Source organism: Desmodus rotundus, chromosome 7, assembly GCF_022682495.2.
Source record: "Desmodus rotundus isolate HL8 chromosome 7, HLdesRot8A.1, whole genome shotgun sequence".
NCBI classification, from domain to species: Eukaryota; Metazoa; Chordata; class Mammalia; order Chiroptera; family Phyllostomidae; genus Desmodus; species Desmodus rotundus.
The window spans coordinates 14,442,523-14,455,879 of NC_071393.1; the positions used below are offsets into that span (position 1 = coordinate 14,442,523).

General features: G+C 43.1%; 1 protein-coding gene and 1 long non-coding RNA gene across 3 annotated transcripts in view; one reads left to right on the forward strand and one right to left on the reverse strand.

The window, feature by feature from the left end:
• PRR14L (proline rich 14 like) overlaps nt 1–8,866 on the forward strand; it is a 43,447-nt gene extending 34,581 nt beyond the window's left edge. For both annotated transcript variants that reach the window (XM_024566600.3, XM_045200563.2), the window contains 2 exons: nt 5,848–5,919; nt 7,149–8,866. In XM_024566600.3, the coding sequence (XP_024422368.2) occupies nt 5,848–5,919; nt 7,149–7,425 (349 nt within the window). In that variant the 3' untranslated portion in view covers nt 7,426–8,866. The remainder of the gene's footprint in view (nt 1–5,847; nt 5,920–7,148) is intronic.
• A 2,672-nt stretch (nt 8,867–11,538) lies between these two features.
• On the reverse strand, nt 11,539–13,279 carry LOC139441035 (uncharacterized). Its single transcript, XR_011651413.1, has 2 exons — nt 13,227–13,279; nt 11,539–12,207 (listed from the first exon to the last, which is right to left on the reverse strand). It is a non-coding gene; the product is annotated as an uncharacterized lncRNA (long non-coding RNA).
• Nucleotides 13,280–13,357: the final 78 nt, after the last annotated feature.

Consider the following 13,357-nt stretch of genomic DNA (forward strand, 5'->3'; position numbering starts at 1 on the left):
TTTTCGGTGGTGCTGTCGTCACCCCCAGGTTTGGGTGAGGGTGCCGAGGCTCAGCGGTTAAGAAACCCATGGGGCCGCAGTTTCGTCACGACACGGATGTTCTGTTTCACACGCCAGCCCCACCGCCCAGGCTCCCAGCATTCTGCGCACAAAACTAGGAAGCGACCCAAATGTTACAAAGGAAGACGTTTAGAATTTTTTTTTTTTTTAAGAAAATGTCAGATCCATGTAATGGTTTATATTACAACCTTTTAAAGATTTGGTTTCTAAAGGTTAATTTTTTATGATAAAGACAATGGCGAATCCTGTAAAGTGAAGTGGGAAGGAAAAAGATTTCCAAAGTATGGATTTAGCCTTATTCCAGTTTTGGAATTACGTATGTTACACAGACACACTATGAAAATTTAAACATTTTTTAGAAAGAACTCGAGACTTAAATTTTCATGTGGTAGACCTCATTCCTTCATTTCTCATTGGCAAATGGAAGCCTAATGAACAGTGGTCCCTTAAGTCACCCCAGGTAAGTTATTTAATAATCTTCCTGAGCTTCCAGAACTTTCTGTAAAATGTAAGAATTCCCAAAGCTTAAAATTCCTGTACAGTCCAGCTGAGAAAAAATGTGCTAGAGCTGTTATATTGCTTTACACATGTACTCTATCGTGTAAAAAAAGTTCTGAAAAACCTTGTTTATAGAAATAAGTACTTGGGAATTGAGAGTTTTAATATTGTAATGATACTAAATCCTTTCAAATTCTTTCAAATACACTAAAAAAATCACAGCGTGATCTATCATCAAGTTCTATGTAATGATTTATCATTTAATTTTTTTTTTAAAGCAAAGGATTAAAAAGCATTTAGACAGGTTGTGTTACCCATTCAGGGTTTCAGTGTTTGGGAAATACACCTGAAAGATCTGACCAGTAAGTACAAATACCTGATACTTACATGGTACTCGTTCATTTCGGGGAACTTTATTTAAGTCTAGTACGATGAAAGTGGTTGGAAAAATAAGATTTTAATAAACCTTTGCCTAAGATATCTTTTGACAAAATGCTTTTATTTAAATAGTCTTTCGTCAAAAAAAAAACTTTGAAGTTGCAGAGTTAGTGCATGAAATTTATGGCAAATTCTTGACATACAGCTTAATTGGCACTAGCAGTTTTTATTATTCAAGTCCATTGCCCATGTCATTCTTCTTAATTCTTCTGTTTTCCAACTTAAGTAAATGTATTAATTTGCACCTTAAAGAAAGTTACACAAACCATTGAGACAAAAATTATAAAACATATCTTATAAGGTACATTTGTAAAAGCCATAAGTCAAAAATAAAATCAGGTATAATAAATATAATTAATTTATCCTTTTAATGCATTGTTAAAACAATATGATAATGCTGCCTCTCATTACTGAATTTATATGAAGTGAAGAATATGGTAGAAACATGATATCGCTTCAGGAAATGTATGTGTACCTAAATCAAACCCCGTTATTAGGCTTTAAGAATAATTAAGGCCCTGGCTGGTGTGGCTCAGTGGGTTGAGCGCCGGCCTGCAAGCTGAAGGATCGCTGGTTTGATTCCCAGTCAGGGCACACGCCTGGGTTGTGGGCCAGATCCCCAGTAAGGGGGCGCGTGAGAGGCAACCACACATTGATGTTTCTATCCTTTTCTCTCCTCCCCTCTGTCTAAAAGTAAATAAAATCTTAAAAAATAAAATAATAAATCAGAAATAAATTCATTAATTTATATAACTCTCTTGATTGCTTCAATATTTGTTGTAGGAGAAAAGACAGGCCAACTGGCATAGTAGCTTATTATATAATTTTTGTTGTTAGGAAGTAGAAGTTACAACATTTTATAGAGGTTTCGGGAATGAAAATTTATGCATTTTATATAAATTATTTCTTCAGTCACATCTTCCATAAACATTTCTAAATGGGACACATAGTTCCTCAGAAACAGAATTTGAACCCACCCCCAAATGCTTGATGTTTTGTCTTTAGCCTTATTTATAGATTTGTTCTCTCTAGGTCAAAAGATAAAAGCTATCATTACTTATGCAGTTTGGTCATCTTAGAGACTTAGTGTGTCCTGGCCATTCTCCGCGCCAGAGATCAGATGCCATCGGAAACGCCGCCGTACTCTGGTTAGCGCACATCAGCACATCTCAGCGTCGAGACCACCATGCCCGATGCAGAGAATTTTCCGTGACAGCTCCAAACCTGCCTTCCCCGCGACAGGAAATGCAGCACCTTTTCCTATAAAATGCATGAACTTTAGCTGGTGATTTTACCACAATTTCATCATAAAATCACATGGCTGAAACTAGTCTTGGAGATTCAACCCCCAATTTTTGCCATAAAGCCAGTGAGTGACAGAGGTATAGTTTAAAACCTACGTGTCCATGATCTTTCTTCTCAATTCCTATTTTACCATCAACCTTGTGACTTAGGTGTATGTGGGGTAGAAGTTAGGTACTACACCTTCTATTTTAGCAGTATGGTAGATGCATTATCTTGCTAACTTTCCTTTTAAAAACAAATAACAACAATGCACAATAAATATTAGTTTTTATGTGCATCAGTAAATTGCATGAGAATAAGGAATTCTTAGAGACCAAAAACTAAATGAAAGTAGCAATCCAGAAGGGAAAGAAGTGACTGAACACTAAAGCCAGCTCTTGCTTTGAGGGCATTTCCAAAATCAGGGTTACTCTAAACTTAGGTTCTCATTGGACTCATGGGTACAGGTGACAAAAGGCAAAATCTGCGCCCGTACTAAAATGAGAGTCGAATGTGAGATCCACGTCCACGTTAAATCGACACCCACACCCACAAAGGGCTATCCCCTCCCTGCGAACCAAAAATAAACCTGGGTTGCTCCCTTTTCTCAACTCCCAAGAGGACAACAAAGAAAATTACCTTTCCCGAATCCTGTCACTCGGTGGAGGAAAAGAACTTGCCCTTGAAAATTAACAGCCACAAGCTGGCCTTCTCACAGATTTGTGTCCTGAGTCCATGTTACCAGGAGACTCAAAAAGCCTTAAGCTGAGAATTTAGTTTACAGTGGCCCCAGGCCGGTAGTGCTTTCCAGCTCTTGCCAGTAACAAACACATCGTTTCTGAAGAAATCCCCTTCCAGATTTGGCCTGAAACAGAAGTTCAGGGCACGGAAAACAACTGCCAATCCAATAAACCTCAAAGCATGGAGGGAAACAATGCTCCTTTCACGAATGCCCGCAGAAATAACAGCAAGTCAAGTATGTCTAGGGAAATAAAGTACATACGGTGTGGGTTCAATTATATGACGTGGTGGCAGTTTTGTTGCTACTAGAATAGCACAACCGTATTTTGGAATAGTCTCCAGACACTTCCTACTGGAGGGAAATCGAGTCGTAAAAGCAGATCAAGTGATGGAGCGATCAAGGAACCTCTGGGTGGAAGACAAGTGTAGACTCTGCCAGGGCCACTCTGGGCAGGGTGACATCTCCACAGGAAGTGTTTGTGCTTTTGAGCCAGTCTGTGTCATCTCACCACGTCCAGTAAGAGAAGTCCCTCGAAGGAAGGCAGAGTCTGTTGAGGGCCCAGGAATTCCGGAATCCGAGCTTGGGTCACTGGCCTTCACCTTAGCTCAGAAACTGGACGTGGGTGCGTCTGCCCTGATTTGCAGGTCAGAATGACTACCTGGGAGCCTATCTTTCAGTTTCTGTTTCCCTCTGACATCCTCAATCTAACCTAACTCCTGCGATTGTTAAAGTAACTATTGTTTCCTGGAATGCCTGGCTAAATCACTGAAATATCGTGCCCCTGTTATTATGTGTGTAATTTCCATAAGCACATTCTTCACTGAACTGGAATTGAACCAAACTAAACCTCAGTTAAGATTTTCAGAAAGCTGGGAAGAAACCAAAACATGGTGCCCAAAAGTTCAGTGCCAGGCTCTGCGATCTCCTTGTTCTTACCTGAAGTGGCTTCAAGGCGTAGAAACTTTGCAGTGATGTGCTCTTTCATGATAAAGTTATTATGTTCTCTGAAAATAAGTTTCTACTAAGAGTGGTGACCTGAGGGTTGAAGCTATTATCTTTTACACTGTAGCAAAACTTACAGTAACAATAAGCAAATGAATTGAGTGCTCTCATACACAAGTGAATAAAAGGGTGAATGTGTGGTATGTGAACCAGGACTCCTTAAAGACTGATAACAGGTCTGGGGCTGGAAATATACACGATGGGCATCAGCTGTCTTATCACACCAGAAAACGGTGCGGCTCTGAGAGACCCCTAGGGCCACATCGGGGAGATTCAGGAACCAACCGGAACTCCCACTGGCCCTTCTTCCCAGTGACCCTCAGGTGATGCGGTCTGAGTGTCACAGGGCACAGTAACTGTACAGATCAAAGCACCGTAGATCAGATGTGTTATAATCCAGTAGTTTGTAATGATACTTTAAAATAAAACTTATTGGCAGTATGTGGTTGATACCAAGGAACCAGTAAATTGTTTTGGATATTGGTAAATACAGGGAAAGAACGAAGCATGTGACCTGCTTTTCCTGTTTAAACTGTACCTTAGGGTTCCCCCCCAAAATCGATGAGCATGAAGTTTCTATGTAGATAGCAGAATTCTACCAAATGCATAAAGGAGGAATGATAGACTACATGTGACCCTAAAGAAATATTAGCATTTATCAGTGGCTATTAATATCGCAAAAAGGGTGACAACAGGGATCATGTCCCTGGTGAGGTAGGTAAACAGCACTACCTAAAAATCTTCCTATCGAAACAGACACCTAGGTCTGATTGTGCCTCGATATCTAGTTGTTCAAGTCAAAGGAACATGTTAAATGACACTAAGATGTAATAAAATAAATCTCAACTGGGGGATTTGCAGGCCAAATGACCTGGCTTCTTAAATAAATCACAAATTAAAAAAGGAGACAAAATAGCCCTGGCTGGTGTGGCTCAAGTGGATTAAGCACCGGGTTGCGAACCAAAGGGTCGCCAGTTTGATTCCCAGTCGGGGTACATGCCTGGGTTGCAGTCCAGGTCCGCAGTGCACAAGAGGCAACCACACATTGATGTTTCTCTCCTTCCCTTCCCCTCGCTCTAAAAATATATAAATAAAAATCTTGGAAGGGAAGAAGGAAGGAAAGAAAGGAGAGAGAGAGAAAGAAAAGAAAGAAACAAAAGAGACAGAATAGAACACTAATAATATAAATTGGGACAGTGTTGATCTGACCTAGAAGTTCCAGGGACCATGCATTGTTTGGGAGAAGGGTAAAAACATTAATTCACTTCAATTTCTAGGTTGAGCATGCCCATGAAATTCTTGCCAGCCAATGGGGCTCGGTTGGTGTCATCTCTCAAAACAAAAGGTTACCGGGTCGATTCCTGGGCACAGTCCTGCAGGCCTGATCCCTAGTTGGGGCGCATGCAAGAGGCAACCAATTGATGTTGCTCTCCCTCCTTTCCCCCACTCTAAAAAATAAATAAAATCTTTTTTTAATTCTTGCCAACCACTAAAAGATTAGAAGGATGTATAATTTCCAAGCCAGGAAATAGGGGAAAAAGAGAGACAGACATAGGGGGATAGTCAAATAAGGAGAAGAAAAAGAAGCTGTAAAATAACACGATGTATATAAATTCAGCGATATCATTCCCAGTAAGTATAAATGAACTCCATTTCGTAAAGCTGAAGAGTGGCAGCCCGGAAAAGAAAACCCATTACGTGTTGTTCACCTAAAACGTATCACAGGAAAGTGGAAGTGCTCGTATACGAATGGAAAGGACACAGTTAGAAAGCCAATCATGTCTTTTAAGAGAGTGTGACAAGTTTATTTTGTTTTCTTTCAGGTTAAAGAAAAAGGAGTTCAGCTTAGAAGAAATATATACCAACAAGAATTACAAGTCTCCTCCTGCAAACAGGTAGGTACATATGAGTAGGAAATAGTAGATGGGGAGGGTTTCTGAAATGGTTGATGTAAATATCTGATTTTGTTAACCTCAGAAAGGGTATGTTCAAGTTCTTCCAGTGTTGGGTCTTGGAATTTATTAGAATTGATATTTTTGGTCCCCAGCACGTGAATTGTGGTCAGTGGCAGAACGGGGAAGGAATGTGCATTGGGCTAGGTAGGTACAGAAAATGTCTCCTTTTAGTTTGTACTGGAGTTTTTGTTAAATATGCTGGCTGTCTTCAGGACTAATAACCATTGATCTTCAGATACAGGATTCCAAACTCAAAATACCGAAAAGGTTTCACTTGGCTCCATTTGGGACTGAATTCAGTTCAAGTCATTAAACACTTAAATTCCTATGGTGTCTAGGATGAAGCAGGAGAGTTCTGGAATTTTATCCTACAAGACAAACATTTGCTCTAAGACTTCGGTACAAAACTAGTTATTGTAGCATTAAAAATAATATAAAAGGATTGGAAACAACTTAAAATATCCATTAACAGGATTCTGATTAAATTGGATTCATTCTTATAACAGAATACACTGTATAGCCATTTAAGAAAATGAATCAGATGCCTGTGTACCGAATCGGAGCAGTCTTAGTCATTGGCCGGCCGGGGAGACTCAGTGCCCAGGGCAGTGCGTGTGGCACGCTGCAACTGGACTGCGAGGAGACCGAAACGCAGGACACGGGCCCTGGTGCCGCCACGTCGGGCCAGGTCCAGCCAATGTTCTGTGTCTTTTTCCCTTTCGAATTTTAATGACCTGTGAACAAAAATGATTTCCATGTTTTTAAAGGGTTGTCTAAAACCCTTAAATAAAATAGAACATGTAACAGACATGTGTGACTTGTTAATGTTAAAATGCTTACTTATCTGGACCTTTACGCAAAGGGCATGTCTGTACATTGGCTTTTGGAAGGATACACAAAAATCTGGTGCTGCTGTCGCCTATTAGGGGTCAGTCTTATTTTTTTCTTTATCTTTTTGTCCAATTTCAGTTTTTTCACTGTGTGCTTCGAGTACCTATTGTGTGTGTGTGTGTGTGTGTGTGTAAAACTTTATACAAAACATAGATACTGGCCAGAGGAAACAACTGAGTGAGGATTTGTCGGTGCAAGTAACTTTCAACCCCTGTTGACTAGAGGTGATGCCTCCTGCGTCGGTGTGGTGGTGACTCTGTTCTGTATTGTACCCTCAGGTGTTTAGAGACCATCTTTGAGGAACCTAAGGAACGAAACGGTACTCTAATTTCAATCAGCCAACAGAAGAGGAAGCGAGTTCTAGAATTTCAGGATTTCACAGTCCCCCGAAAAAGGAGAGCTCGTGGTAAGGTCAAGGTGGCAGGCAGCTTCACCAGAGCCCAGAAGGCGGCACTGCAGAGTCGAGAGCTGGATGCCCTTTTGATACAGAAACTAATGGAACTGGAGACCTTCTTTGCCAAGGAAGAGGAACAGGAGCCATCATCTGGTTGTTGAGAAGCAATTTGGTTTGGGGGTCTCAGTGTTAGGTTTTCTGGGCCTCTTTAGAAGAGGCTGCCTAGTTTTTCCCTGTGCCCAAACCACTCAAAATTCAGTCCATGGATTTTTACCTGTTTCAAGGTGCAACCTTTTTAGAAACTGGTGAAGGAGGGTCCTCTGCTTCTACTGCTGAGTATAGAACCTCAGGAATGCTCCTTTTCCCCTGGAAGTGGTCCTGAGTGACATCTGGCCACCTCCCCCCACGCTCTGCCATCCACAGGAGGAGGACACAGCCTACCTTCAGTGACACTAGGGTTCCAAGGACTCACAGCATTTGCACGTCCCTGTGAAAGTTCCACGTCGTTTACGGTGGTGCTAGACCAAGATTCTTTAGAGACGTTGCCTAGGGAGGGGGACCTGGCGTCCTGTCCTGTCCTTCATGGTCTCACTGGCTCATTTCCGTAGTTGAGTAAAGATGAGCCTGTGGTGTTTTCTAATTGTTCGAGTCCGTCTGCCCAGAACCTGGGGTGTGGGTGTGTGGGTGCGTGTTGCTTTTTCCCATCATTTTTTCTTTTCCCTTCTGTGACTGTGGGTCACTAGTGCCACAGGAGCCCATCTAGGCCCCATTCAAAGTAAGTTGCACTTTTTAATGTTGTGGTGTTATTTTCATTTGTTTTATTTCCTTTTTTTTTTTTAATTGCTGCATGTTTGGAACCTTTCAATGTGATTTCAAAGCAATTTTTTTAAGACATCGAGGAGAAAGACAATACACGTGTCCAGAATATGATGCAGACATCTGACCCGGTTTATCGGTGCATGGTGTGGGGCAGTGCAGAGACGTTCTTCCATTCGAGTGCTTCAAGCAACCCCTTCCCCAGCTCCACCAGCTCCACCTTCTAGTGTACTTTGTTAGGGGGAGCACTTTTTTTATCTGGGTTCTCACTCTTGCCCACCAAGTCAGTAGATGTATTAATTTTAATGACAGAAGAAAGAGCAGGTTTCTCTCTCAATCGTTTAAAAAGTGTGAAGGTTGGGCATGGTCTTTTAATGGGTTTTTCCGAAGCGGTGTTGGTATGTCACACCGTTGGGTACAGCAGCGTGGGTGGTGATAAAGGCCAGCCCATAGTGTTTGCAGCTGTCAGAGCAGCCTGCTCTGAGTGGAAAGAAGCGACACAGCATGGTTCAGACTCAGTGATGCATTCATGGTGGAATCGTGAAATTCCATGGCCAGCCCTTGCTGAGGACACCTCATTGTACTCTGGGCTCCCGGAGCAAACCTCCTAGAAATGTAGAAGCCAGAGTTTGCTGAGCTGCTTCTTTTGTGCCCACAGGAGTCTGGGCAGAAGGATGCTGTGTGGGTTAGCAGGCCCAGAGGTTTCATTCCTTTTCCACTGATCCCTGTGTTCCCTTACCCTACCTCCCCTCCCCTCTTTCCCTTGTGTTTTATCCTCTCTCTCTCTCTTTCAAAACAAGAGTTCAGAGAATTAACATTCCTTGGCTGGTGAATGGGATACCAGACCCAGCTTTAGGACACTATTCACCTCTTTCCATCCTTGTGGGAGCCCCTACTGGGAAGCAGCTGCCAGTGGGAACTGTCAAAGCTCCAGAGACGCTTTCAAGTCAGTCTGTTAGAGGAGAGTGAGTGGTGCCGTCCTGGAATGTGTCTCCTGGGTTTTTTTTTCGTTTCCCCATTTGTCAGTGGGTGGGGAGATCGGGTCGGGTCGGGGGTCTCTATGTGCCTTTCCTTTGCAGGTTGACAGTCTATGCCGCCCTGGGGCAGAAGAACTGACATGAGCAGGAAAAAAACAAAGTGCCATCTGTCTCCTAGGCCCACTGCCTCAGACACAGTATTTAGTAAGTTAAATACGTACCTGGTAATCCGAGGCTTCTAAGGCCATGGCCAAATAGCACTAGAGGAGAGCCGGGTTTCCACTCTGGCTCTGCGTGATGTGAACCAGACCCTGCCGGTCTACATCCACTTTGCCTAGACTGTATAGACACGACCTGCGTTTCACCTCAGTACCTCTCCCTTCCTGGGACCGGGTTTGTAGACACTAAATGCTTCTCTCTGTCTTTTTGCTTTAGGGGCTAGGATGACTAATACATGGTGCCCTTGTACAAACGTTTGCAGGGAACTACTGCTGGCCAAGCTTGCACACGCCCAGTGAGCCCACAGGGCCCTGTCTGCCAGTGTAGCTGAGTCAGCGACGTGGCAGTCACGTCGCCCCGCAGATTGAGGTTGAGGTGGGCACAACTGTGATGTCACCAACATTACAGAGACACAATTTCAAGTTTGCCCGTTACAGGCCTGGCATTTTAAAGGCTAGGAGCAGTGGTTTGGAATACTGCCATCTGGGAAGGCAGAACTGGAGGAAATGGGGGCCAGGGCTCCTTCCTTGTCCTGGGAATGGGTGGGGGGAGGCTGCTCTGAGGTCAGCCCTCTGTATGCCCTTGAAACTCTTGGCATGCCCTCTGGCCAGGGCTCTTCCCCTGCTTCAGAGCTAAGAACCAGTCCCCATTGCAAACTTGAAATTGCTTACCTGAAGATGATGGGTTCTAGCCATGCTTAGCCACAGCTGTCTTAACATCTATTTTTGCCATTGGCCTAACAAGCTACAGCGCTGCCTGTGGGCCTTGGAGCCTGATAGGAGGCATTAGTTGGCTGCTGGCACTCCACCTGCCCCGAGCTGCAGGGGTCTGGTTCTGGGGTGGGAGCTGGTACAGTGTCTGAGTGTGGGAATTCCCGCCAAAGTGGTGGGGAGATAGAGTTAACTACAACTTATTCAGCTCTGGTCTAGCGTTACTGATATGGGAAAGAGGAGAAATCTCAGGTTCAATTGCGGTTCTGTCCATCAGTTTTTCACTGAAACTTTGAACTGTGGGTTTTCTCATCTTTTAATTTATAACTATATTTGCCTCCGCCACCCACCTTCCCCTCCTCTTTTGGTCCCCTTTCCAGCTCCATTTCTTCATACCTCATCACCTTTTAAACCAGATAATGTCCACTTTTTCTTTCTGACCTTACACTGAGAGCTACCGCTAAGGGAGGTGCAGGGAAAAGACATGTAGCATTTGCCTTATTGGAGCCTGAAACGCTCAGAAACTCATGCTGTGAGTCCCGACACTCTGCGCTCTCCCAAGAACTGCGAAAATCATGCCGCTAGGTCACAGTTTTGCCTGAGTCTTTTGAGTGGGCACCAGAGCCAATCCGAGGTAAATTCCAGACCCGGTCCTCCAGGTGTGACCCGCCCCCAGCCCTCAAGGCCCATCCCCTGCCCTCCCAGCCAAGAGCAGCACAGAGTGTGCCTGTGGCCCAGCAGATCCCAGGCTGGGGTGCAGCCTCATGGAATGCAGAGCCAGCATTTGTCTCCAGGCTGGGGTTCCATCTCGTAATCAACGCCATGTGCATCAACATCTGCAGAGGACCTACTTTTAGGCTGTAATCCTTTTCTCCCATTACCTGGGGATGGGAGGATGTATGCAGTTGGTGCTTTTTAAATTCCCTTGGAGGTTTGGTTTTGTTTGGGGAAACTTTTCCCCTTGGTATCATGGAAAGGAGCTCTTAAACACCACATTGTGGGTGGCTGTATCCAAAGTCTAAATAATTGGCCAGATACATGGAGTAACCTTTCCTGTATTCACACAAGGGAAGGGTACCTTAACCACAACTGAATTTCTTATGTGAAAAAGCTGGGGAGGAAGGCTCAGTTGTATTAGAATCAAAATTGAATACCTATCCACAAATTGAGAAAGAAGCAAAGGCTATTTTGATGGTAAAGTGATGGTCCCCATGTAGTCCACCATCTAGCACAGCACTCTCAGATTTGATGCTTATTCATTGTATGTCTTTATGAGTCCCTCTCTGGTGCTGAATTGGATTTGAATTCTTGGGGAGAGGCCTCAGCATCTCCTTGGGCTGGTCTGGGCCAGTGAATAGCTGCCTGAAGTGTTTATATATTATCATGGTCAATAGTTCAGTGACATTTTGTACTTTTTTTTTTTTTTTTTTGTAACATTGGCATACATGATGCCCCTGCATTTCCTTTTCTGTTTGGTAGTTTGTGCCTCTAAAATCCCCACCGTTATGTGTATTAATTTATGAAAATAAAAATTTTTTTGAAACCTTTCAAATAACTCTCAAGGCTGTTACTTTATTCTTGTGGTTTGGCATTAAGTAGGTAAAATTTTACCTGTAATGTCATGAGGCTGGAACTGGAACTTGATTATTGTTGTCCAAGAGTCCCCCAGGAGCTACTTTTAGGGTCATCTTCACTTTGGCTTCACTGTGCAAACTGCGCATACCTGTTCCAGGTAAGTAAGTGTCTGCTATTCTTGAGTTGCTCCTCTGCTCCTGTGGTATAAAGACAGCTTTTCCTGGGACAGTGAAGGTGGCCATGATCCTATCGTGAATCTGGACCCTCAGCCTATACAGGTCATGCACCACATTTAGGTCTGCAGCACAGCTTTGGGGGAACTTTAACAACATCCTCTGAGAAGCCAGGAGCTGGAGATGAGATAAACCAAAGTTTGTCGACACAGAAGTAGCTGAAAGCTTCTAGGCCAGGGGTGTCAAAGGCGGCTGGGAAGTAGAGGAGCCTGTAGCCAGGGGTTTCACTTGACAATCCCTCCAATCTCGGGGAGGAGCTACAGTGTTCCCTTAGTATCACTAGGAACTGGCTTCATGAGCTGGAACAGAGGCTTCATGTCCCTCACCTGCGCATCAGGCCTGGCATTTAGGAGGGTCATTTTAGAAATGGTCTCTGGAAAGCAGAAGTAGAAAGCTTGGTTTCTTACCTGTCCCTGCAAAAAAAAAAAAAAAAAAACAACCTTTTTTGGCTGCATGACCAGTCAGAAACTGGAGAAGTTTTCATGAAGCAAACTGCTTCAGCCAAGCTTAATTCAGTAGTTTTTGTCTTTGTTTTGGTTTTCCTGGATTTTTTTTCTCATTTCATTGATACATAATTTACCCACTGGAGGATGCACAGAACTTGCATGTATTATTTGATGAGTTCTGGTAAATCTATACACCTATGTAACCACTACCCAGGTATTCCCATCACCCCAGAAAGTTCTTTCACCTTCCCTTTTCAGTGATAGTGCTAGAACAATTGGATTAAGTTTACAGAAAAATAAACATAACTTGATTCACATAAGTTGAGATGAGCCATACATCAAAATATGAAAGAAAACTATACTGCTTGTAGAAAAAAAAACAGGAGAATTATAAACAAATTACAATTACTCAGTTAATGGATGGGAAAAAGTGAAATAAGAAGGAAACGATACATCCAAAAGTAGTTGAGAAAAGAGAAAAAGGAATATAAAACAACTTGGTTAGATAGAAAATAAATGTAAGAGATTTAAATCCAAATCCACGGGTAACTTAATGACAGACCAATAGCTTCAATTAAAAGATGAATATTGTCAGACTGAAAACGACCCAATAATATGCTGTTTACAAAAGACATGCTATTAATACAAGGACACATAGCATCGGAAGACATAATAGAAAAATATACAAACACTAAACAACAAATATAGCATAGCTGTACTAATATCAGATATGGCTAGACATTAAGGCAAATAGCATTACTAGAGACAAACGGACATTCATCATGGTAAAAAATGGCAAATCCAGCAGGAAGATGTAACAACCTAGACTTTGCATCAACGTTAAAATAAATAAAAATTGTCTGAACTAAAAGGAGAAATACACAAGTATATATTATAGTTGGAGGTATGAACATCTTTCTCTCCACTGGCAACGCTGCGCCCCGGACCAAGGTTTAGCAAGCGGGAGGGAGCACCTTCTACCCTACCTGGCTTTGGAGTTGCCGGAAGCCCGGGGCTGGTGGGGCGCGTACCGGCTAGCCGCTAGGGGGAGGAGCTCAGTCGACTCCGCCCTAATGTCCCCGTGTTCCTTATTGGCCCCGTGAGCTCGAGGCTCGTG